General features: G+C 38.3%; 1 protein-coding gene across 1 annotated transcript in view; it reads right to left on the bottom strand.

Annotated features, from left to right (window-relative positions):
• LOC139730660 (calcineurin subunit B type 2) overlaps positions 1 to 25,957 on the bottom strand; it is a 37,558-nt gene extending 11,601 nt beyond the window's left edge. Inside the window, exons 1-3 of the mRNA XM_071641520.1 lie at positions 25,893 to 25,957; positions 22,007 to 22,046; positions 5,301 to 5,477 (exon numbers count right to left, since the gene is read on the bottom strand). Coding sequence (XP_071497621.1) covers positions 5,301 to 5,477; positions 22,007 to 22,046; positions 25,893 to 25,895 — 220 coding nt within the window. The 5' untranslated portion in view covers positions 25,896 to 25,957. The remainder of the gene's footprint in view (positions 1 to 5,300; positions 5,478 to 22,006; positions 22,047 to 25,892) is intronic.
• Positions 25,958 to 27,643: the final 1,686 nt, after the last annotated feature.

Genomic DNA, 27,643 nt, shown 5'->3' with positions numbered 1-27,643 from the left:
CATTCCTAGTTCTTAAAATGCATGAGAGACCTGCTTGTGGGTGAGAGCACGGTATATCGCATCCAAGAGGATGAAGAGCAAGGTGGAGAAGTTGTGACTAGATGGTGGCTCTCACAATAGGAAGATACAATACACATTTCAGAGGTAGTGAGAGAGGGTAGTGGAAGATCTCGCATGGGAAAGATAACTCCACATCATATGATGAAAAAAAAAAAAAAAAAAAAAAAAAAAGAAAAGAAAAAGAGAACCTCAATTTCAGGAAATCATAAGAGGATATGTTACTTGTAACCTACTTGAAATATGTATCAGGATCAAATTGAAAGATAAAAGCATTTCATGTCTTGATTAATTAAACTATGTACTTGACAATGTATGTGACTACTGGCATTAAAACATTTATAAACAAAGTCCATGTATCTACTATATCTATGATCTTCCCTACAATGTACATCAATATCTCTTGATATCTGTACCTATATCTATATTTACACTTATCTCTATCCCTATCTCTACATCTATGTCTGTGTCTATATGTACAGTATCTATGTCTCTGTCTCTCTCTGTTGTTATTTTTCTATGTCTCTATATTGTCTATATCTTCATCTCTCTCTATAGCTACACACTGCAATATGTAGGCCTATACATGTACCTAGATATACAATGTAGCTCATGCAGATATGAATTGGAACAAATCCTCCCATTTGTTCATATGAAGTCATTTCTTAAATTATGGTTTGCATGGAGTGTAACATGAACATGCTTGAAAAGCTCTTGACACCAAATATGAAATTCATGTCTTGTTCGGTATGCAGGGCAAAAAAGGAGGGGAGGGATTGTCGGATAATTATAACATGAAAGGCCAGAATCAGAGAATCGAAGTCATCAATCAGCGTTATTTGAATTCACTGTGTTACCCTAGCAACCAGAGTGTCTTTATACCTCTATACCTTCAATTCTGTCATGCTATACTCCTAAGCTTCAATCAGTCAGCATACCCACTCAGCTTGTCCCTATTCACTGCTAGTCTCCCAATATAAAATCTCTTTGATGAAGTGAAGGCCACACTGAATGGGACAATTTGCCACTTGAAATTTTGCACATCCACTAAATTCTAAACATTGCTGGAGGAGTCAAAATAAAAAATAAAGAATGAAATAAAAATCATTAATAATAGAGATAAGAAACTAGACTGGTAAATATCTACATGTACATGAAAGCATACAATATATCTGTTGATATACAAGCACAATGAAGTGAAGCCGGTCGTCAGGGAGGTTTGGGGCAAAGACTACACCACGGGAATCAAGGTTCTCAATCATCCAGACACCCACTGACTAGTCTCAAGGGAACCAGACTCATATTTGCCCGACACAGCTATGGTGAGATGTTACACAGAATAGAAAGGGGGGGGGGGGGGAGATTCACAACATAAAAGAAAGAGAGCTATGAAATTGGAGAAAGAAAGATCAAAAGAGGGAGAGAGAAGAGTATGATAGGTGAGAAGCAGGGATCAAGAAAAAGATAGAAGAAAAATAGAAAGATGGCATTTCTTTCATTTACATCAATACAGATACAGTAAATATATTTATCATCAAATATACTTACAATTACATCTTACGGAAAAGTGAGAAATTTGACATGAATCTGGTTGAGGTCTAGTCATTTCTCCGGTGCCATAACAAATTCAATGATGTGAATGTGAGGGTGGAATTTCATTGCATTTTACAATGTCAGAGCCTACAAAAATGTTCTCTATTAACCACCTACCTTTGTTATTCATCAAATTCTTGCATATTTCAGCACTGTGCATTCATAAAATACTGACATGTAGACCTAAAGGACTTGGAAGGTATATTTTCCCTGGACTTATTACTCTGTATCCTGATCACACCACCATGTTTAAATCTAAAATCAATGACAATGCATGCGATAAATCATATACAACAGCATTATACTTATCCACATTTTGGTGTTTAACAAGCATATGAAGTGCTCGGGTTGTAATCTTTTGCCAAAACCTCTCAATGCGAATCAACCATATCTGTACGTGGCATATGGCATAAGAATAGCAAGCCTCACCTCTTGCTAAACACTGCTTTTATAGCTGGAGAAAAAATGCCTAGATGTTCTTACTGTCATTTGAAATGCAATGATGATAGTAATAATTTTGATGCTGCTGCTAATGCTGCTGATGATGATGATAATGATAATAACAGGATATGAATAGCACTTCAAACAAAGGTTCCTATTAAACTGCTAAATGTAATCAATGTGAAATGTAAAATGCCTCTCTATACTCAAAGTTAACTAAATAGAAAAAATAAATAAATCACACAAACAAAATTGGACATGTGTGGTGATGCATCACCTCATCTTTTGCATGTGTGATAATTGCATAGAGTGTCCCTGTTTTGTGAAAACCAGAGAAACATTAAATTTCCACAACTCTGGTTTTTTGTCTGATGCTATTAAAACCTCATCATTTCTCTCTTCTTGATTTTACCCCTTTAATACAGGGATGGATATTTTTTCTCACATAATTTTCCGAGCCCTCCAAGCCTCCACTAAATGTATGAGTTAATATAAGTTTCAAGAGATGGTAAACAAAGTTTCGTTTTGAGTGGTCACCAACACTGACGCCTACAGACTGAAATTATGTAAATCTTATTTACTACAGGTGGATGCAACATCATGGTTACAAATAAAAAAATATCATCCCCTTATATTGTGCATAATATTATGTTAGCTACTGTATAAACCAATAAGAGGGGGAAAAACCCAATTGCAAACGAAGCTTACTACATGTACCTTTCTAGTTGCTAGGGCAATTTCCCTGTAACTGTCTGTTTTAAATATAAGAATCAACTACATTTCACTCCTGGGCTACTGAAATCAAACTACCATAACTGTGCATTTCACACAAACACACACTGAAAGAGAAATGTAATAAAGAAAGAGGTCTGTTTCCACAAAGACTATGCTCCTGGCCAATGAGGTTCACACCTTCCTGTGGGTGTCAAAAACTCTGCATCTAAGATGAGTTAAGAGGAAAGGATCTAAAGAGGGGGAGGGACAATATCGGGAGGATTTTAATATTAACAAAATAACCTGTTCTAACTCTGAAAAAAACAACAGCAATAGATGACGGTGGATGAACCTACAAGAGATGGAAGTTTTTTTTTTTCCTTTCTAGATATTTCGACAGCAATTCCATTGCATTATTACTTACAAATTCAATTCCATGAATCAGAAGAGAAAAACTGACCTCAGAATGTGAAACACAAGTTTTTTTTTTTTCATTTTTTTTTGAGAGAGCGAGAGAGAGAGATGGACTAAAGAACGAATCCCAATTATGCAGAGAAATTTACCTACAAGAAAGACTTATCTTATTCGAAGGGCACTGACATTTAACCACAGTAACGGATCAGCAAGTGGACAGATGTTCGAAGAATTTGATCAACAGCATTTTATCTAACATAATAATTCACTTGGATCTTTGACATTTGTAACAACACATGGTCAAATGATGATAATGTTCAGGTGCACGTAAGACACAGCTGATACGATTTGACAGGTAAACAGATCTTTTGAATCTGATGAAAAATCAACTTCTTCAGTCATGGATGCATGCGATGTTATTTACTATCCCTCGGTACGCTCTCTTGCGAAAAAGTGATATTACCAACCAGTCACCAAACAGACACTATAACAAGCAACGAGTAAGCAAGATTACAGGCAAATGGTCAGTGGAACTATTTCTCTGGTGGCTATTGCAGTCAAATGAATCTTATTTCTACTGATGGCTACAGCAAATTGAAGTGCCCTTCAGATAACCATTCTACAGTGCACTACTCAATCTGAAGTATGGGGGAAGGGAGATTTGAAAAGGAGAGAAGTGTGTAGGAAGATTACATTTCAACATTCAACACTGACTATTATTGTAATCTATCACTGACATTGAGAATACAATGAACCATCACTTCAAATGAAGATTTTCCACGATATGGGTGCAACCCTGGAGATGATTTCCTTTGGACGAGACACTTTTGTTTTTATAACACCCGCAAAAGCAATGTCCCAGCTCACAACCCTGACTAGATTTTTCTGGTAAGAATACTTTGGATGGAGAGACAACGGAGATATTTGTATTCCCCTCTGGGCAGTAGTAATTTACTCTCTGATAAAGGAGCAACAAAGGCCTAGTGTAGGCATACATCAATATGACATTAACGCAAAGTTGAATATCAAGCTCAGGGGATCACAGTTTTATATCGCAGACACACATTCGTGTCACTTAATTTATGAGCTCCACGAAACAGTGGTCCCTCGTAGGGTCTTTAAACATGCATGCTCCAGCGCACATGACTCATACAACTCGTTTGGGCTAGAACACAGCTCTCATAGTGTAATCTCATGCATATAGCACAAACATCTTTCTCCTTGCTGCATGATGGGTGAGAAGACTGGGCCCGCTTTGGGAAAGTAACTTCAAATTATCATCCACAGCCTCCTTGCAAAAGTAATTGGTTATTGTGAAATAACTTTCACTTTAAGGAAGATACATTGAAGTTGTAAAAAGTAACATTTTTACAGTACATGTACAAGCAATACATTTGTTTAAGACATAATTTGAGAACAGACAAAAATGAAAGTGTTTTGCTCTTTTCCTATCACTTTGTCTTTTTAGGCAAAATGAAAGACAAAACAAAACAAAACTCACCATTTTAGATCATGTAATTGAAAGGCTTACCCTAAATATCTTTTAATTCTTGGTGTTTCCACATCACAATCACTTTTTTTTTTTTTAATTCATCCTAGCTGGGTAAGACTTATTCATGAATGTCAACCCAGGGCCAGCAAGTATTCACCCATTACCTATGCTGAGAGATGGGTCCTAGATAGGAGAAAGGTATCTTTCATTTCTCAGTCAGACAAATTTTGTTGTGACTGAATCTTCATTACACAAAACACAAATTACAAGAGGTAGTTCACAGATATGTTCAAACACACACACATGTACACACACACACACGCTTGGATGTCAGCATGAAACGGTCATAGTTCTATCCTTACTCTTACTTAGTTCACTATTTTTCACACCTAACTTTAAATCTTGGTTTGTAGCAAGCTGATTCCAACTGGGCAAAGAGTCTGCCGCTAAAAGTCAAGTCGGGTTCCTGGGACAATACTTGAGTGTATCAAAGCAATTAATCCAACTGACTTGACTGTGCAGAAGACTGGGAACTCACTCCTAGCCCAGCTAAAGCTGCCCCACCGTCTCAGCGGCCCCATGGACTCACCTTTGAAGTCCACCTCCCCGTTTCCATCCTCGTCAAATATATCAATGACCCTCTGGACCAACGGGTTCTGCTGGAGCTCCGGTAGTGACATGAACTCATCCACGCTCAGCGAGCCCGAGTTGTCCAGATCCAGCTTCTTGAAGCGCTTGCCCAACCTGCGGATCTCGTCCGCATCAACTGTAGATGACAAAAATAATACAGTGATGAGAAAAAGGCTGGAATAAGTCTCTGAGTTATTGCTATTTCTGTTAGATAGGAAAAATAATTTGGTAACCTTGAACTATTTTGCGCTGTATAAATTTTCACATATTTTGTTGCATGAAAGTGGCCTAAAAATGAAACTGCAAATATCTTTGTTGCTGTGTTCTATGCATATGTATCATGGTACTAGTATTATCTGTAAAATGTATATTTGAAATGCTTTATACTGCAGGAACATTTTGTATACAATGTAAAATTACCCATTAAATTTAGTATCATCTGTAAGATTTTGCTGGACACCGATATCAAAACACATGAATTTCGTCCCTCTTACTACAATGAGCATGACAAATTAATCGCACAAAATTCCCCCTACATAGTAGTTGTGTCTCTCTTTGGTTTGTAATAAACTCTATCACCCTACTGTAATTTGCATATTATCTTCCTTCTGATGAAAAATAATCAGATAACATGTCTTCCTTTCATTAATTGCTTTGTTATAAACTCCATTACCCCTACAGTCATTTGTGTATAATTGTCCTTATAATAAAAAAGAAATCTGTTAATAATCATAAACACATATATAGTACATGAAAATCCCTTAATCATTGACTTCATGATCTTAATGTACATTGAAAGATGGAGAGAGATAACATGTGCCCACATAAAATGCAATGAAAAGGATAGGAAGTGAACAAAAAAGGGAGGATGCAAGTATGCACACTACAGAATATTAAAGCAACATGTCTTTGGTTGGAGAGCCATAATGGTATAAATAATCCCTCCTGTCCCCTTTAAAGAGAGGGAGCGGCAGGCAACTGTCCGTGCACGGAATTACTATTTCCACCACAATTTAGAGGGCAAGGGAATGAACATGTGACGTCCATTTGAAATGACATTCACCCTTAACTCCACCAACCTTGTTAATGGGCGACATGAAAAAAGAAAGACTGGAGAGAGACAGAAAAAAGAGAGGATATTCTACTGGCAGCGCAGGCTTTGGAAGGGCATTGCCGACTCAGGGCGGGTATTGATTTGGCATTTGGCGTCAAAGTCAAGCAGTCGCAAAGGAGACAAGGTCTTCATGCTGCCTGCACACTCCAGTTTTCAGCTCCCACATTATCTCTCCACTTGCTTCAATCATCGTGTTCGTTAGCTTGTCTTGTCTTCCTTTCCCCAACCCTCATTCTCTACAGATATGCCTATCTCTACTCTTTCTCTTTTCCTGTATCCCCTCTTCCATCTTCTACTTTAATCTCAATATTTCCAATCCCTGCATTCTTCAATGTAGATATCCGGTACTTGTAATTCATATACATTGGTTTAATATTTAAAAGAAAAAAAACATATATATATATATTATCTGAGGTTCATGGCTTGCAACAAATGCTGGCTCACAAGAGAAAATGAAAACTGAGATTAAGACAGAAAAAAGCAGCAGATCAATGAAGGTTTGAGTGAATCACTAAATTATTTGGTGATTGTCATTTGCATTTGGGTGATATATTGAAAATAGCTGCCTACATAGAAACCATGTATGAGCTACCTCCACTGTATGGATATGATGTCACTGTAGTTAAGCTCCATCCCTATGAATACCAATTGTCTTTTTTCAGATTTTCTTGACTGAAATTCATCTTTTAGAGTCTGCATTTCAAACCTACACATAACCCAAAACAAAGAAAAGTGACATCCTGTAGAACCAATCTTTGAAAAAAATTAGACCTAGCATACTCTCCTTAAAAAAAACCCAACAAATCACGAACATCCTCTTCACTTACATTTTGATTAATAGGACCCATTCAATAAAAATGATGCTCCAAATACAACCAATGATGACTCACTACACTTGATGAATGTAGTTCATTCTAATTACCAAGCACATCAAGTCTATCATCCCTAATGACAATTTCCAAGAACTACTAACGAGTAATACTAGATACACGAAATCAAATTCCTTCCACGTACGTAATGAAGGTTCAATGTATGTAGCCAAGAGTCATATGTGGGAAATGCAACACAATGTGTCACCACAAAACATGACATGAAATTTCCTTCTTTTTTTCCCAGATAGAGGCAGAGTACAATCTTGTGTATCTCACTTTGACAAGATTTCACCTGGAGGAAACACGATGACCAGTGCATCGCAATGTCAAGTCTACAGGTGGGTTTCATTAGCATCGACCGCACAGCACAGGTGAAGGAACATCTCTGTCCATCAAGGCACACACTCACTCCTCACATGCATATTGTGATCTCGGCCGAATACTGACTGTGCTATACATTCCCCTATGGGTTTTCTTCTCTCACAGTCTTCTTCCCCCCCCCCCCCCCATCCCCACCCCCCCCCCCCCCCCCCCCCCTTTCTCTCATGCTCAATCTACCGAGTTCTGACGTTTTGTGAGTGACAGATGTCCTCTCTAGCTTTGGGGTTTGGGCTGCGGTTGTGACATTTGGAGAAGGATGGAGAGGGTAGGAGATGATGACACGTGGTTCATTACTCCAACAGGTATGCAAAGGATTAGGATGGCAGATTGGTGCTCCTGTCTACAGTTGTATATAATGTCGAAGAAGTATACATGCTGGGTATGCCCACAAATTCTATGATGTGCAGCAAATAAGTTTTTTAATTTTCTGCGCTGAAGACTAAAAAGAATATCTGCAGAGTGATTAGTAGCTTTGATCAAACAATTGTTGGGATCTTATGCTCCCACATCTCGTTATTGTAAAAGTGGTATTGCGATGCACAATACTTATGAACAAAAAAATGCAAAGTCACAAACGTGGCAGAGTGGAGCCTGCCCTGTTCTTTTTTTTTTCCAGCACAAATTTCACATAAAGTTACTGAACTACATAGAATGATCAAATCTCATTTTACCAATTTTTGTAGAGTTGTAGAAAACACAAATTAGCAAATCATAAATACTGCTTCATCTTATTTCCTTGTTTCTGCAAGAGAATTGTTGTTTAGTACTCTTGGTACAGTTCTGCACTGGAAACGAAAAGACAATTGTGCGCCAGTCCATGTTCGGATAATCATGGACCTACAGGTCTATGGGATAATAGAGAGATCCCGAAAAGTAATTGCTGGATAACCCAGGCTGGACTGTACTTTTAAAAGTAAAGTGCCTTGGCATACAGGTTGTATTTAAATTCTGGGGAAATTTCAAGGCATATTCACCATGCTTTAAAGATCGCTCATCCCCCCCCCCACACACACAAACATGAAGAAACCCACCCCTCCCCCCCAAAAAAAAAGAAAAAAGAAAAAAAGGGGCATTGATCTTGCTCTTGTAGATGATTTTTGACACCACATGACACACAATCTAATCACTTCATCATTGCATGGTCACATCCTCATCTATCAAGGCATGCTAAAGGGACAGTACAGTTCTGGTTGAGGTGAGGATTTAGCTTTTAACGTTTTGCGAGATAGTCAGAAACCACTCTATGAGATGTCAAAGAGCATGCAATTCTAAGGGGTATCAAAAGTGTATTTGATGAAAATTGGCTTTGAAATGGCTGAGATATCCAAAAACAAGGTGAAGCAAAGAGATCCTAATAAAAGCCTGTCGCCTTTTATTATTATCACTTTTTATTATATCTCAGCCATTTGAAAACCAATTTTCATCAAATAAACATTGAATCCTTCTTAAAATTATATGCTCTTTCATATTTCGTAAAAAGTTTCTAATTATCTCACTTAGGAATGTTATAAACCTGAATCTTCATCTCAACCAGTACTGTAGAGTCCCTTTAAGATGCCTGAAGCCACACCATGAGTTATTATGACACAAGGTAATTACTCCTGGGCAGACAGAGGACCCAAATGCAAGACGCCAGCGGCACAACTACTACTACTACCTACTTGGCGGAGGCACAAAACCAGGCAAAATTGTGCTGGAGTTGCACTCCTAATGAGAATAGACTTGTCAACAGTGATGAGATAGTTATGAAGAGACAGCAGGTAATCATGTTTTTACAAGCATTCACTTGATGAATATTTTAACACTAATTTCTCATTAATGAGCTGCAAGCCCGCTTTAACCAACACATCTTAAATTATCAAAAAGTAGGTCGGTAAAAGCTATACTTTCTTTCATCTTCCATGATATTTCAACTGCTTACAAATGCCATATCACTAATGTCTCAAAATAGGAAATACTAACAGCTTATGAAAAAAGGCAAAAAAGAGGAAAAAATATAATTCTTCATTCTCTTCAAAGTGCTTGTAAATTTCTTTTATTTGCATGGGCTTAATATCTTAAAATTTTTGTGCTGCAATAATTGTAAAAGAGTTCAAAGCCTGACCTATACATGTACAGGCTGTATGTACTATTCTGCTCTCCTGTCATGGTAAGGCCAACATGAACAAAAACAAAATTTACAAGCTAAAACAGAGGAAGTCAAGTATAGTTCAGTCCAGGCTGTCTGACAAGATTTCCCTCATGAGTTCACAGTCGGAATATCTTTGCACATTGTTTTGGCCAGTCTCTGCATTGCACAAATCATTTCATTTAATTTCGTCTTGCCGATCCCACTTCCGCTGTCTTGCCAAGAGTGAAACCCGCATGCAACACTGCGCTCCCCCCATCTTCCGTTCTCCCTACGCTCCAATCTTGTATCACTGCTTTGATTCTGGTTGTGCATGCATAAATCAGCAGCATGAATTGTGTAACAATCTTTTACATGCCTGCTGTGGTGACATGCTGACAACCCCAACATTATAATGTGCACAATAAATGGTACCCTGGTAAACAGTGAAAAAAAAAAACAGGTACAGCAGTTTTGATTCTCTGTACATACATATCAAATATGTACAAGGAGTAGAATTGTACAGCTGTGTCAAATTACATACTGAAATCATGACTATGTAGAAGTGGTTTAAAATTCTTGCTGGTATGGGAGAGTGTGTTACCAATAATACTGTTATTCATGTGCACTTTTTCTAAGCATTACACATACTTTAATATTTGCCACTATCCACTCTTTCTTTTTCATGAATGCAACAATTTCGTTTCTACATAGCTGGAGATCATACCACAGTTTTAACCCAATCCGCACTTTGTACAAATTTCAACAACGTTAAAACTTCACAACCTCTGGGAACCTGTTTACAATCTTCTGCAAGCGTGAAGAGGTATGTGCCATGCTTTCCTTCCACAGACATACCCTGTAAAACTCCACCTGTTATTCTGTGGACTGCTTTTTTATCACAATGATGAAAATTGCACATTTGGTGGTACTATGGAGTGCTGTTCACAGAAAATGTTTGCATTATGGTTGGAATTTGAAAATAAAAGAAATTAATACTTTCACTTTTAAAGCTGCAGAATTTTCTGTATTCCCTTGTATGCTGACTGTTGTGCCCTTCTTCAGTCTTTAACACAAAAAACAACAACAACAACATTAATTTCGACCTTCCTGGTCTGCTATGGGATGAAAGAGAAAGTTCTAATCATTCAGCCAGTTTTCTGCTAAATAAATTTTTAACTCAGGCTACAACAGAGTTATGAAGTACGGGAAATGTAAAATGAAACTGGATATGTGTGATCTAAAGTAGAATTCTTTTCAGGAACCTTGTAATGGCATCATGGAAGGACGTGCCAAGGTAGGAAGACATTAGACATCAAAACTGTTACAGGCAAAGTGCTGGTTTGCGTGTGATATGGAAACTTGAGTCTCAAAATGTAACGTACTGAACATTTGTGCATGGGAGGTATAACAATCCTGCAGGAGACATTCTTATATACTGTAAAAGTGGATATTTTCGCGCGACTAATTTTTCGCGCTTGGCCGAATGAGAAGAGTTTCGCGTGTTTCTAATTCCGCGGAATTGAGACACCAAGTACAGGAACAAACGGCAAAGCAAAAATATTCGCGTGCTTTTATTTCTGGTTGCGCGAAATGCACGAAAATTTCAACACTGCGAAAATTTCCACTTTTACAGTACCCCATTTTAGAGTCCTCCAAGCACAGCACAACCTCACGAGGTCCGCCATGTTTACCTCAGATGATGGGGACTCTTAAACCGGTCAAAGCACAAAGCACAAAGCACGAGTCTAGGGTGAGTCTGGCGTAAGTCTGAGGTAAAGTCAAACCGGTGTGAGTCCAGCACAACCTGCGGAGGATGTGCTACAGTTATAATGCTAGATGAGAGGACTCAAAATGGTCTCGGTGTGAACACAGCACACACTTCCGGTGACCTGCGCTGTCTGTGGTGGAGTGCGCATATCTGCGCGCAAGAAACTGCCCGCCTCTCTTGAGGAAAAACGTGCTAGCACTGGTTTCTATAGAAACATATGCTGGCCTTGTGCTAGATGATGGGGGGGGGGGGCTGTCTCACACCCCCGGCTGAGTTAGTATTTAAAAAAAAACGCTCGTTTTCATCTTGCATTTCTTCCAGAGGTCCTCTGGAAGTCCTCCTAGACAAGGGGACTCTAAACAGGGTATCGCATTTTGTTCCACTGAGATACTAAGTTCATTTGGATGGGATAAAAGAACCCTTTCAGATTGGTGACAAACTTATTTGTACATGTACTGAAGAAATTTAGAAACAAGTTTTGTTTTGTTTTTCCCCAGGCTGGTCGAATCATTTATACTGTAGGTCTGATGGCAAACTTTAATCCATTTAAATTCCAAACATGTTTCTCACTATCTCAGAAGTGACCAATCATGGTCAACAGGTGTTTTCTGATTGAGATCTGCTTAATTCCTCACACCTACATGCACTCAAACCACTTTGATAGCTGCATTTACACTTACTAACATCGCGATTTTTAAAATCGCGATATTTTGGTTCCACCGTTTACACTTGTGCAAAAGCACGCGAAGTTTGAGCTTCACGAAACATCGCGATTTTTTGGTCAGTAGTGCGCATGCGTAATTTACCTGTTTTCAACACGGTAGCTGAATGGAAGCGCGCGCTATTCTGTTCGTTTTCACTGCATGCAGTGCAGGATATTTTGATCACAGCTGGCTGGTTGGAATGTTGAGCCAGGGCTTTTTATCAGTACAACGCACACATAAATTTGTGCTTCTCGAGACTGTTTACTTACGGTAAAACTATAGGATAACTTGCTACATTAGATCACATACGTAGTAGGTGTGTAAAACTTTATCTACAGCAGCATTCAGGAGGATCATGAAATTTCGCCGATATGACGAAAGTGGGAAGTAAGGCTTGGAAGTTAGGACTGGTATTTTATCAGGCGACAGCAAGAACTTACATTTGTGACGTATACTCCTGAGTCCTGTATTCCACAAACAACGTATATAAATTAACGAGAGCAGTACGGGCACTCCCACAATCTGAATTAACGCATTTCTGGGAGAACATTATTTTGTTAAGTTGTCATGGGGTGATGATACGTGGTTGGAAAACTTCAGGTTTGCTACCAGTAGTAGTTTTCACGTACAGTGTTTGTACTAGTTTCATCAGGGAGGGGGAGGTGAGAGACCACGAGCTGACCGAGGATCGTGGCTGTACCTCTCTACACGTTCCAAAGAGGGATGGGGAGCGCGCATAAACTCCCGGTGCAATCCGATACCGAGAGTCACGTGATGAAAAATCGCGATATTTCTGCAGCTTGGGTTTACACTCGCTAACTTCGCCTCAAACTTCGCGATGTTTCAAAAAATCGCACTCCGCCTGGCGATTTTTCCGGCGATGTTTCGAGGGCGTTTGGGTGTAGTTGCTTAGCAACTTACACCCAAATGTCGCGATTTTAGAAAAATCGCGATTTTTCCAAGCAAGTGTAAATGGGCCTGATGTCTAAAATAAATTTGAGGTGGAGTTTAACTTGACCTGATAATCACTGCCTCCTTGGTGCATATTCATACTCTTGCATATTAATACAATGTACATGTGTGTACGCTGAGAATTGCATGGTCGATTAACAAGCCATGGAGTTGGAGACACATCTGTCGTATTCAGGCTCTACAAAATGCTACTTGAATAAAACTCTGCATGACTTTCAGAAACATGTTTTTTGTTTGTTCTTTTTTGGAAACAGATCTACAGATGAGTTCTTTTTCTTTTTCTTTTAAATGCCTGTTCATGTTTCACATGTGATAGGTGTACAGTCAAACCTGTCTTAGCGGCCACCTCTCTATAGCGGCCACCTGCTTATAGCGGCCATTGAAAAATCCCTCGAACTTAATTGCTATGTTATGGACCCTTTATATAGCGGCCACCTGCCTAACGCGGCCAGCAGCCACTAATTTTGTCTCCCGTGGTGAATATCAACCTGTGTATAGCGGCCACAAAAATTTAGTTGAACCATTAAATCAGCAATGAGTACGATGTCTTTTACGTTCATTGCGTGATTTCTACCTACATGTAGTCCTAGCTCAGTCACAATCACACAAAGACGATTGACAAAATTAAAGCAGCTCTTTGCCACGAAAACCCATATTCCACCAACTTGACTAGATTAGATCTAGGCTTCAGTAATGCCGCCCTGAATAGATGCTACAAAGGCAAAGACAACTCATAATAACAACTTAGAATTTTACCGAAATGCAGACTAAGTGTTTAAGTCCCGTTAAATTAGGACAACAGGGTACTTGTCTGGGTATTGTTTCTTGTTTACGTAAGTTTTACACATTATCAATCTCCATTGAACTCAGCTCTCGTGAACCCCGTTCATGCAAACCGGTAGGGTATGAATCAGAGCACTTCTCAGGCCCGAAATATCATTTTCAACATCAAAAGAACATAAGGAGGCAATGAAAAAAATGAAGTAAATTGTATAACGAAAATCCCCATAACAGCACTGCTGCACATGCAAACTTATTTGTTGGTTGTTGGGTTTTTTTTTTTTTAAGAACAACATGCGGTATTTTCTGCTATTATAAAATGCACGTATTAAGATTAAAAATGGACGCCAACCTGTCATTAACGGCCACCTGTCTATAGCGGCCACATTTGTTGTTTCCCTAGGGTGGCCACTATAGACAGGTTTGACTGTATATGTGACACCCCTTTGAGTCACCATCTTTATATAAATTAAACCGGCATGCTGTTAACTGCCTCTATACTGAACTTGAAATCATCTGAACAAATTGTAGAGGACATGGTTCATCAAACCTGCCTGCCCTCTTGCACATGGATATCAAAACTTACTGTTGGGCAAAGTAAAGTGTAAGCCCATTTCACTGTCTGAACAGGACTGTTGCTGGAGTGCCCATGTGGGCAAGAGACAAAAATTCATTCGTTTGTTGTTGTTGGTGGTTTTTTTTTCTGTGACACCCTTCCCAAACAAGCCACAGATGACTCCTGGAAGTGAGAGGAAAGTGCAATAGCTGTGATGGCCAGAGCTATTTAGAATTCAATTTCCATCCTCAGTCGCTGCTCTGAAAGAAGTGTTTTCAGTTTATAAAATGAGGGAAAGTTGTTTAAAGGTAAAGACTGAGAGGTAGAGAGAGAGAGAGAGGGAGAGAGGAAGGGAAGGAGGGAAAGAGAGAGAGAAAATAATATCACCACCCCTGGATCTTTCTAAAAAGGCAATAAAGCAGCTTCAGACAATGGAGCTAGACTTCCAAACGTTAACAAACTAGGCCAATCTTTGCTGTTCATTTGTAAGGACATCCCATCCTTCTCCTCTCCCCTCCCCCCCCCCCCATAAAAAATCAAACAAGCTAATCTTTCAGGAGGACCATAATAAATGCGTGAAATGACCAGACAGCTCGGCCAATATTGGGTAAATAATGAGAGGGGGAGAGAGAGAAAGACGTTACGCAAATGAAATTGAGAGATACGTTGTATTCTGGAAAGAATGACAGAAGAAGATGGATAAAGAGTGAAGGTCAGAGTATGTGAAAGAGAATAAAGTGAAGAAGCTTTAACCTGTCAGATGCATGGAATCACTGAATGAGGGCCATAAGTCTCGAGAAAGAATTAATTCGGAACTGTTTCATTATCAGTTGAAGGAATTCACATTTCATCATATATACAAGCGATAAACTACAGAAACTGTACTGACAATTATATTCACAGTAATGCAGCCATCACATACCTAGTTTATATTGATTTTTTGTTGTTGGTATGTTTGATTGGTTAGATGATGTATTTGTTTTATTGTGGCTTGTTTGGTCCTTTTTTTTTTAACAAAGAGGACAACAAGTGGAAATGCAAGTAAATAGTCTTTGACAATTTTCAGTGGCTCTATTAGAATGTACAGCATGCCTGAAGGTTGCCATACAGTTAGAAGCCATCATCAGCGTTATACACAGAAAAATCAAATAATTGATGTATGAACAATGACTCATGGGGTATATAGCTCAAACATATTTAATTCATGGCTACAGTATATGGCTACAAGTTTAAACAATTTATTTCCCTTTTCTAACAGTCGTTTGACAATGGTTCAAGCATTCGCAGAAAATTGTGAGGATACAGTAAGGTACTATAGAACCCATGAGAAGCTGGGACTGCATGTGTATTTAATACTCCTTTAGCATCTTTAAAATGATAATTTAAAGCTAAATGCCATCTTCTGATTTGATCTTTTGATATGATAAATGGGACAGGACGTTGGACTTCTTTTCTTTTTTTGTCTTCTTGTGAAGGGTGGCGAAGCTCAGTGGTGCACAAGATGGAATTGTAAGGCATTTGCTGTGCTCATCACAAATTTGCCCAAAATTCTGTCCAGGCACGGGGGGGGGGGGGGGGGGGGGGGGGAATATCTGTTTTTACAACCTGAATAATGAACAAGGAGAGAAAAAGATATTGTGAACTGTACTACAGGATATATGTATAATGATTCTCCATCACCATACATTTTGGCAGATATACCTCACGAATGTTAAACTCAAGCTGAAAAGATTCTTTCGTTCTTTCCTTCCTTCTTTTTTTTTTCTTTTTTTTTTGGTGAAAAGTCCAAAACATGACTTGAAAAGGCTTGCATTTTTATTATTTCTTACTTCAAGAATTGTAACATTTCTGGCAGAGCTGAGGCACACAATATGCCAGAGACTGAAACCATGGCATATTTGCCACTCACAAATGTGTCTTGACTGATTAATCATTCAAGCGAGATGGGGCTACTTGCTACGGATGATCAGTCATGCTTTATTTGAGTGATGGCTCGTATGCGTCAGTTGTGACACTAAAGGAACTCTGCAATTAAGCTGGAGGATTCTTTGTCCATTAAGGTAAAATGGCTTGTATCTCTCTGCTGCTGTGATGCTTCAAGGCATTTAGTTTAGATAGTGCATTGCTTGTTCATATAATTCCCGGGCCTTTTAGACATATTAAAAGTCAGGCATCATCAGCAGTCATCTTTACCCACCCAAATTTACTAAGAATTGCTGCAATCACAACAAATCTCACAGGTGACTTTGATTGATCGTTAATCTGGGGATCGATGTGCTATCATGGATGGTTATTTCTCTAGAGGCATCCCAACCCTATTCAAACATATCTGATCTTTGTCTCTTATGATGTCATTAGAGGAAAATGACCTCTCCAATAACAATTTCAAAGGCTGGGCTTTACAGGGTGCAGAAAAATAATCATCCAAATATAGATGTAACATAGAGAACACATTTACAAGTGTATTTCAAATGACTTATGATTAATCCTGTGAATTCTCCACTATATCAAAGATGGATAGTACACATTCATACTGAACAATTTGGTATTCTGGGACATGCGGACCACATACTGCTAGGCATCAATACCAATCAATTTGTTATGGTAATACTGGGGACCTTCAATCTGAGCTTTGCCTATATCAGCCGCTATGACAACTCTACATACACTTTAACTGTATGTGAATGGTGTGCGGTAAACTGGAGGGTACTTTCATTAAGTTTGTAAAGGTGCAACAGAATACAGCAGCCATGTGTTAAAGGCCCAGTAGCATGAGGATACAATGAAGTGGGAAGGCTGTCCCGACTTAGATACATATACAAGAATTCCTGTAATGAACAGTGTACATCTTTATTATTAATCTCATAGATGCACATTTGTAAGTACACACACAACCGAAGAATCTTGACTAGGAGTCAACAATATTACTGATGAACGTATGATTCGACGTACATATTCGCTGATGGGCACTATTCGTGGTTTTCAAATTTACCCCGGTGGGCAGCGAATGAAGATAGATTCAATCGGGCTACCCATAATTTCCCACACTACTGGGCCTTTAAACCAAGTACACATCAAGACATCTTTACTCAACATAATGTGTGTGTGTGTGATACCCTCTGGAAAACATCTATGGAAATGGGAGCTTTGAGAATGCCACTTTATCATTATTTCTCTGAGTCATTTACAATCTGTTATGGTAACAGTCTGAGTGCATCATACTGCAATCACATGGCCCAGAGCATGTCCATATAGCAGTAGCACAGGCACTATCACAGCAGTGTTCCAACAATGTTTATACGACATGGTGGGTGAAGGTTACGAGGGCTCAGCTGGTTATCATACTTGCTCCAAGATTAAGTGGATCACCTTGGCTCTCAGCTCATGGTGTGCACTCTAAGCCAGATGAACTTTCTGCTGGGACTGCACTCATGGTGGAGTCATTATGCTAATGAGTGCTCCAACTGAGGCTGATACATCTCATGGTCGCTAACTGCAGACACCAGCGACTCATATTTTCCCACAATTACAGGACATCCCTATAAAAAATTGTCTTGAAAGCCGCCGACATGCATACACTCATACGCCAATGCATATATCAGAGCTCACCGAGCGCATGAAGAGCATGGCCTTGAGCTTATTCAGCAACATTTGCAATGTCTCCCCTAGTACATCACACGCACACATTACTGTGCTCACAATCAGAATAAAGGGTATATTGTTTTCTCATGTGCATTCCTTTGTGCAAAATGAAGGCTTTTAGGCAAGTTGGTGGTTGATACCATCTGACAAACAGACATTAATGCTCTGTTTCTCTCTCTCTGTTTTGGCAACTCTAGGTGGCAGCTGCCCAGGAAATACCACATTGCACAAAAATTTGCCTTATTGTACAAAGATGACCCTGAATTTGAGCTTTCTCAATCCTTGTTAAAATTTTCCTCTTTTGAGTAACAGGGGAGAGAGGGTTTTATTTCTTAACATATGAGAATTCATACTGTCAAGGCTGTGGCAGTAATGAATTATCTGCCCGGCAAAGCCTCACTGTAGGGTGTGCAGTCATGTAAATGATCATATATTACATGACACACAAAAAAAATTGAAGTCAGAGCTTGACATTAGCAGTGGCCTGGGGCCACCAATAATTGATGTCGGGTCACCAATTTCCATAAAGGTTATCTTTTTGGTGGCCCGGGTGGCCCGATCGGGCAACTAAAATTCAAAATGAATTATGTTCCTGTTTATTTTGGGCCAATGTATTTCTTTTCCAGGCCACAAAAAATTTCAAATCTAAAGATTTTTAGTGGCCTGAACAGGCCATCAGAGAGAAATTTCAGTGTCGAGCTCTAGAAATCAAACAAAATTATTTCTCTACTAATTTCTCCTCTCCATATTTCAAGGAAGAGGTCAGTCAGGGACTGAAAGGTATCAGTACTTAAACTACTACATTGTATATAAATGCAAGAGTATACAGTGACTTGCACTGAACTCAATCTGAGAAGAGGCCAGCTCACAGCTACCTGTTGGCTTGCCGAGAGAAAGACATCACACACCTTCCTCGTCACATTCTCTTTCCTCCAGGATAGTCTGCTGAGTGACTCTTTCCGTCTTGAAAGGTCGGTCCGGCAGTTGTCAGGGACAGTCTTCCTACCTAGCAATCAGACCGTGCATCTTGCATACTTTGCTCTTTGGTCACCCTTTGCCCTTCTTGTGACTATCTTTATAATGCAGTAAATGTCTACTTGCTGCGCAAGTATGCATACAATTTGGGGACTGACACAGGAGATATTTAAGTCAGTTTATGCAAGCACAGGTACTTCAGCTGACCAAAATACCATCCAAATTACCTCTGACATACAACTGCAGTATTATAAATCAATAAATTTGATTGTTCATACCATTTACAAAGAAGTGCAGTTATACAGTAAATATCTGTCAGCGCTAGATCTACATATGGTATGCTTATATTTTGTGAATTTCAAACAATATTTACAATTCACTTTAACATCATTTATATTTCTCCATGAATGTACTAAACTTAGTTTTCATTTGAAGAGTTTAGATGGGACATGCAGCAGCATTTCACTGATGATTCCAAACCTATCCCTGATCTTAAAGGGAAGGTATAGTTTTGGTTTAGAATGGGATTCAGGTTTTAACCTTTTAATGAGATAATTAGAAACCACTCAAATGAAATATATAAGAGCATACAATCCTAAGAGGAATTTAAAGTTTATTTTATGAAAATCAGTTTTGAAACGGCTAAGAAGTATAAAAACAAAACAAAACAAAACAAAGTGGTCCTAATAAAACTTTAAGGTGGGTCCCATATTTTATTACATTCACTTTGTATCTGGATATCTCGGCCATTCTAAAACTGATTTTCATCAAATAAACTTTAAATTTCTCTAGAATTGTATGCTCTTTAACATTTCATTTAAGTGGTTACTAATTATCTTGCAAAAAGTTAAAACATGAATCCCCATCCCAACCAAAACTATACCATGCCTTTAACTACACGTGAAGAAAATTTTATTTTTGTGTAAATCCCAAAGATAAGAAGTGTGATGTCTGAAATGCAGTAGTTTTACATACAAAAGTATGCATGTTTTACCCTGAATATTGAGGTCTCACAATTTGACTGGCAAACACTACTGAAAAAATAAACACGTCAAATTCACCAAAATCAATCATTGAAATTCAAGTATTATCTCGTACAATGTAAGTTGAAAGCAATGATTTGATTTGATAACAGCACACAGCTCACTAGATTGACAAATTGCCCTCCATGTACATCGTCATAAATAAGCACTGAACTGATCAGCGTTTTTATTTATACGTATCATACATCAATAAACAAAAAGTTATGCTGTGTATGATACTGTGTATATTATGTTCATTCCCTAGCATTGGCACCTGGTAACAATTAAATACGATACTACTACTACTACTACTACTACTACTAATAATAATAATGATGCTACTACTACTAATAATGATATAATAAAGACATTTATAATGCACAACATATCCACTCACAGGTGCTCAAGGCTCTCAATACTATAAAAGTATGGACACCAAAGTTTGGATTATTCATACAACTTGCTTCCTCAATGGTAGCTTATTTATATTTTTCCACAAAGTGAAAAATTTACTCCATGTTTAAATACACTTCGACAGAGTACAATCAGACAAGCAGTGCAAGATAAGAAAGTTAAGGAATTGAAGATTCCTACATGTTTTGCACATTCTTGGTTGCATTAAATATGCAAATGAGAAGAGATGATAATGTCACTGACTAACAAGTCTCTTTCCTGCACACCCATTAACACTACTATAATCATGAGAGCCTAAAAATAAATGAATTTTCACTTTTCTACACAGTTTATGGAGTAAGCTCTAAGCTTTAAAATGATATGAAACTTGTTAGACTGGACCATCCTAACCTATTCAAATCAAGAAAATGAAATAAGAGAAAGTTATGGGAGCAATTTCATGTAAAAGGGAGAAAAGAGGATTTAAAGATTAGGGTCACTCGTGTGCAGTGCAGAATTAGCAATGAAAAAATATGTACTACTTCCCAACAAAAGAAGCACCTTTCTGAAAAATATGGTCCAGAAAAACTACTAATTTCTCAATTTTGGTTTGCTCTAAGCCAACACATTATGACAGTAGGTTAACCTGTCGAGGACGAGTCCCGAGTATACTCAGACAGGGGTCTATAGGAAGTGCATGTTGTAGCAAAATCAGTCCGTCCTCAACGGATTTAAAAAAAAAAAACTATTCCAGGTGAGACAAATATCCTTCACCTGTCCATCAACTTGTTTGAGGGTTCAACAATACAGCAGTGGGGACTTTCTAGAACTATAAGGGTAAGGGTTGCTGCATTATTTACAAATCTAGAGTAAATATACTTTTTTTTATGAGTAAACCAATGGGAGGGTCAGGATGCCACCACATAATTGCCTCAATTTATTTGCACACTGTGATTTTGAAAGATATCACAGATTTGCTTCAGCAAACTAACCTTCAATTCCATTATTTTTGCTATTCCCAAGTGCAAATTTAGTAAAATTTGTACTAATTTTTCCACTTTGCTCTTCTCATTAAATTCAATCTGGACGTAGGAACAGAGTTGCCCTATCAAAAATCTGTAAAATATGCAATGCAGAAACCTGCATTACTTTTTCCTTTTTATTTTTTTCCAATGATGTGATGCCATGAAATCTATCAAGATGTACAAGCAACATAAAGATTTGTTTGTTTGTTTGTTTTTTTGTTTTTTTGCCTTCGAAAGTAAGATAAACCAAAGACTTTTCCAGCAGCAGTGATCAATGAAAAGGAATTCAACAAGAAGTCTTTCACTACTGTAGCTTAAACTGTACAAGACACAAGTAATTTGAATACTTACAGTTGGAGCACATCTCCATTGGTAGCGTAACATCGTTACCCTGCACACGAGATAAACAGAATGTGTAAGAACAGTGACTACAAGAATGGTAACACTATCAACATTGCAATAAAATTTCACACCAATGTCAATGCCTTGTGTGTCATGGATGATTTTCTTTTGCCTTAATAGGCTATAAATTTCATGCTACCATACCTGCATCAAGCCAGCCACAACAAGAGAAGACTTTTTTTCCCCTGCAAAATACTTGAAGAAAACTATCTTCATGAAAATGAGATTTGTGATGAGACTTACTAATGCTACAGCGCCTATTGTGCAGACTTACATTTGTGTTTGTCAGTGTATACACTGTAGTTGATAATGCATATTATGACTTTTATCAAAGACATTGCTTCCGAATCACTTCAAAAGGGTACAAAGCATTGTGGGTACAAAAGTCTGGGATATTTCACATCTGCCATTCTTTCTATGTGTAAATTGTTTCCTCTCAATATTCACTATTCTGACAAGAATACCTACAGATGTACATGTATACTACATCTTCTTAAAAACAACAACATCAATACTCTTACAAGTATTTTAGATTGTAGCAGATCTTTATAGGATCTACATTGGTACGGTCTTGCATTACTGAAATGGTATGCACAGCGTATATAATCAATCACTGGTACTAGAAAGCTATAAAAGCAACGTTGGCAAGGGTCATTCCTCGAGTATCTTTCTGGGTTTTTTTTTATTACCTGTGCTTTAAGGAGGTTATGTTTTCGTCAGCATTGGTTTGTTTGTTTATTTGTCTGTCTGCAAAATAACTAAAAACGCTGTGAATGGATTTGGATGAAACGTGCAGAAAAAGTTGATAATGACACAAGGAACAGATGATTAGATTTTGGTAGTGGTCCAGGAATTTTAATGAAATTTTGAAGGATTTTTTTATTGTTGGCAAATACAAGTACAAGTACATGTACATGTAGGGTCAATGAACTTGGGAGTTCAAGCTGCGCATAATTGAGGTTTGAATATGCACATTAAAGTGCATAATCTGCTGAAAGCACCATGCAGTAGGAAGCTGATGAGGTTAACACAGGCTTAATAGGGCGATATTCAGCATGCGTGAATAGGTTGAACTGAGCTGCTTGGCACAGGTCCGTGCTCTCCGAGTGCTTCTCTAGCTTTATATTGCGTTCAATTTGGCAGAGAGATCTAAAGCATTTTCCCCACAATATGTATGACAATTGATAAACTGATAAATTGCAGATAGTACACTTCAATTGTCCGTTCCATAGGTAAATTATTTCATTACAAGGCACATCATGGTACAAGACATGCTACTTTGGTACTGCATTCATACAAAAATGTATCACACTGTGACATGAATACTTTGAGTCTTCCAACATAGTACCGTAAAACATGATATATTGGCGGCATGAATTTTTCGCGAATTGGAGCCGACGGCCTTTTTTGCGGCATGAAATTTTCGCGAACTGCCACTGGCATTCAATGCATATAGTGTAGACAAGAACTTTCGTGTGCATTTTAATTTCGCAAATCTTGGCGCTCGCGAAATTCGCGAAATTAAAATGCATGTGAACATTCCTCGTTTTACAGTATTATTTTCTTTTTCCAGATGACAGAATCATGAAATCCAATGAGGCCTCAATCTAATAAGCCTTGGCTGAACAGAGTCATATATAGTTACAACACAATTAAGTTATAGTGTATTTGTATACAAGCTAAATGGCTACAAGAGAAGTAACCCCCCCAAAAAAAAAAAATCCCAAACAGGAATATCCGTGAGATAATAAGTACAAAAGCAGACCATGTGTGAGACTCATACGTAAACTGCATAACCCTCTTACCAGAATGAATACAACACTGACTCAGGCCTCGAAATAGGATTTTGGAGGGGCAAGGCCATTTAGAAAAGGGCACTTTTTCCAAGAGGCCAGGGCACCTAAGTCAGTCAGAGGGGCACCAAGGCCACATTGGAAAGGGCATGTTTGGTGTTTATGAAAAAAGAAAGAAGAAAAACAAACCGAGAAAAACAAACAAACAAACACACACACACAAAGTGCAACACACAACAAAAACCTCTTCCCTACAGCTGTAACACATTACCGATCTCCGCGTTTCTATCAGGTGAAACGACATTTTTTTAAAACAGGAATAAAACAACAGTATATAGTAGGTATTGATTGAAACTCGACACCCTTTCAGGCCAGCCAGGCCAGGCTGCCATGAAACTTCAAAGCACATTCCGACAGCTGGCTGGCAAAACCACAAGGCAAAGGAATTTGCGTGCGCGTGTAGATTGCTATGATAAGTCTGTGACAGACAGTTGCATGACCTCCAAGAACGCGCCAGTACGCGCGGTTTCTTCTGTTGATTGGTCTCTCTCTCTCTCCACCCCTCCCCATTCCCCAGTCTGGCACACCTTCCTTGGCATCGTGGGATTTTTCTTTTTTCTTGGTGAACTTGGTGTTCACTCTTTACTCAGTATGCGCTGCCTAGGTAGTACATACTCGCGGCCGCTGCGCTGCGGAGGCAGTGGGGACGGTAAAAGCCGGTCGGGCGTACATGTACGTACACGTCGTCTCGTACCTCGGAAAGATACTTGAGTTTGAATCAGATATATCGGGACGCGAGTGAACTGAAGGTATGATATTTGAGATCAGGAAAGTTGTTCAAGCTTATTAAAGAGACTTTGAGAAAGGGCATATCATACGTCATAAATAGTAACTTTCATTCTAAAAGGGCACCACGGCCCCAAGAAAAAGGGCACATTTTTTTTGGCCGTAACTTTGATAAAAAAACAAAAGGCATTGCGGCCAACGAGAGGGGCACCGACGGCCATGGCCGTCAGTGGCCGTCGGTTAATTCGAAGCCTGCTGACTATAACATAAATCATAATTCTGTAATGTCATGTACATGTGATTGATACAAACTTAAAGCAAAAATGAAAAAAAAAAAGAGAGAAAAGTCAATTTAAGGGTCAAGGGCATTTTTGCTAGACAATGTAAATGCTTCATACTGTTCACTACTACCAAGTACTAGTATGCTGCTGAGGATCACGTTTTATATGATTGAAGAACAAACACCTGCTGTATACATATATTTTGCAAGGTTTTTATTTTCATGGATTTTGCAAGTCAGGTGCTGTTAGTGTTAGATTCCCGAGTTTAACACAATAACTTTTCTAACTGAATGTGTACTCAACATGAACGTGCACAAATATCTCCATTCATTAGTTACTGTACTCAATCTCAACAACTGCAAATTTAACCACTCGCAAAATGGTCTTGAAGTTCTGATTCGAGGAAAATTAGACTCCCTGAATATATATAGATGGTGTATACAGTTACAGTTACACTTATAGCCAGTATTTTTGAGAAAAGCAAGACTTTTTTGAGAAAAGCAAGACTCAGTGACTAGCCAGTCACTGAGCTGCGCCGCGACCAGCTCAGCTCAGCACGAACGCATACATGTGTAAAAGCTTTCGGGCTGCGGATGTTTAGCATTTAGCATCTCGTACGTTGTGGTATTTTGACATGAAATCAATCTTTAAAGATTAAATAAGATGCATTACTCCACAGATAGCATGTTTTGCAATGGTTTACAAGTCCACGTTCATACACCATTCAAGTGCTGAATACTGAACTGAAATGAGCAAACAAGAGAGTACTGCATAACATACTTGCCTATATCTGGGACTACACAGGGAGTTGTCGCACAGTAAGTATGGGGACGGAGCAATCTATGTTTGACTAAAAACACTGTCTTTTCATGTATGTTAGTGTTTTATTACAACAAGAATCTCGTTGTGCAATACCATATACACTTACTTGTACTTCTAAATATGCAATGCGTACAAACACAGATGAATACTCACCATTTTGTTATCGTATCTACCGCAAACTGTCTAAATTTGCTAATGCAATGGCCAGAACATCCGGGTAGTTGCCAAGAAATGGATACCTCCACTATGCACTAGGGGAAGGGGAAACGTAAACAAAACGAGAAAACAGAGCTTCGATTCTCCACTGTTGCAGAATTGAGTATCAGTACAGGACATGACTATTGTACTCGTGAACGAGGCATTTTGACATTATTTATGAGTTGTTCTAACCTAAACAACAACAGCAACGTGAAGTAGTTTCTTTGCATTCCAATGGTATGATAAAGTTATTGAACACTGACCCAGTTATCTAGAAGCTTTCAGTGGTCTAACGAAGAATATTGCAACTGAAAGGTAGTGTTATACTGCGTATACATATACTGCGTATACAAGGAAAGTCTTTCATATGTCAAGGGTCTGCATTAGTTTTTCCATGAAAATGATGATTTTTTTTTTGGTCATCTTGTGAGCATATTTGCTGGGCACAGCCAAATGATTGGCATCTGTTGCATTGCATGAGAGTCCATTCGTTAAAAACAAAATAAAACACCCCCCCCCCAAAAAAAAAATATATATATATGTTATCGTGTACAGTCCTAACCATGATATTCTAGTGCAATTGAGTATTAGTATGGAATGATGTCTGACTGTTTAGATCATTATTATGTTCTAAGACACAACCAAAACAACAACAACAACAACCAACCGACCAACCAATCAACCAACTAAGCAAACAAACAAACAAAAACCCAAATCCCGCAATAGTCAATTATCAGGAAAACTAAGTGCCGTTTGGGAGCATACCATGAAAATATGTCTGGAATGAAACAAATTAAATTAAAGTGAATTATATATTGCACATAATTTTTATCATAAAATGTACTAAAGATATACATCGTATAGTCATAGATAATATTTCAGCAACTTGTAGGACAAGCTAAACTGTTACGGACAATGTTATCGTCTACAATATATATATATATTTTTTTTTTTTGGCGTCTAGTATGATCACCCACCATGTCCATGCTGTCTGACATCACTGCGTTAAAAAAAAAAAAAACTCCACTTATTTGGGATTACGCAAAGATGGTTCATTTGGAGCCTGTTTAATGTGCACATTATTGAAGCTTTATGCTTTTTCCCGTAATCTTAGTTTGCTGACATTTTGAACTAGATTTAAATTTAAAGTTGCATTTGAACGTGAATGAGAATGTGAAAAGAGAGGTCTTATTGAGCGTGTACCAAAAGGGACTAAAACGGACTTGTCAAATTTTTGCCAATAATTTATTTTCTTGTAAAAGTCATATTGATGCTTTCCCCTTATTTTGTGAAGGACAGAGAGTCTGCAATCATTGTTTAATACTGTGTCCCTCGAGTCCATTTCCACATAATGAAGATAATATTCTGATTACGTCTGTCACAAGAAATTTGATTTATATTATTTATAACATAAATGTATATCATTAGGAAAACAATGTATTCAAATGCTTTGAATTTTACGATCTGTTGGAAATTATATTCACAGGCCTAACGTGTTTAGCATGGCTTGCGCCCAGTGGAGTCATTAGTATAACTACGTCTCCACCCTCCATCGTTGCAGTTGATCATAGTTTCTCTCATGCTTGTTGTGCCAATGGACGATAGATTTCATTTAGTACATCACACGTTATATAGTGTTATATCAATATGCGTGATACGTTGATCCGAAGGTTCGTTAATCCGAAAATGAAGTTGGGTTCGTTATT

The sequence above is a fragment of the Diadema antillarum genome, unplaced genomic scaffold, assembly GCF_040938485.1.
Source record: "Diadema antillarum isolate AM-2024a unplaced genomic scaffold, OU_Dant_1.0 seq00000326_RagTag, whole genome shotgun sequence".
Taxonomy (NCBI): domain Eukaryota; kingdom Metazoa; phylum Echinodermata; class Echinoidea; order Diadematoida; family Diadematidae; genus Diadema; species Diadema antillarum.
This window is presented reverse-complemented; position numbering and strand designations above follow the sequence as displayed.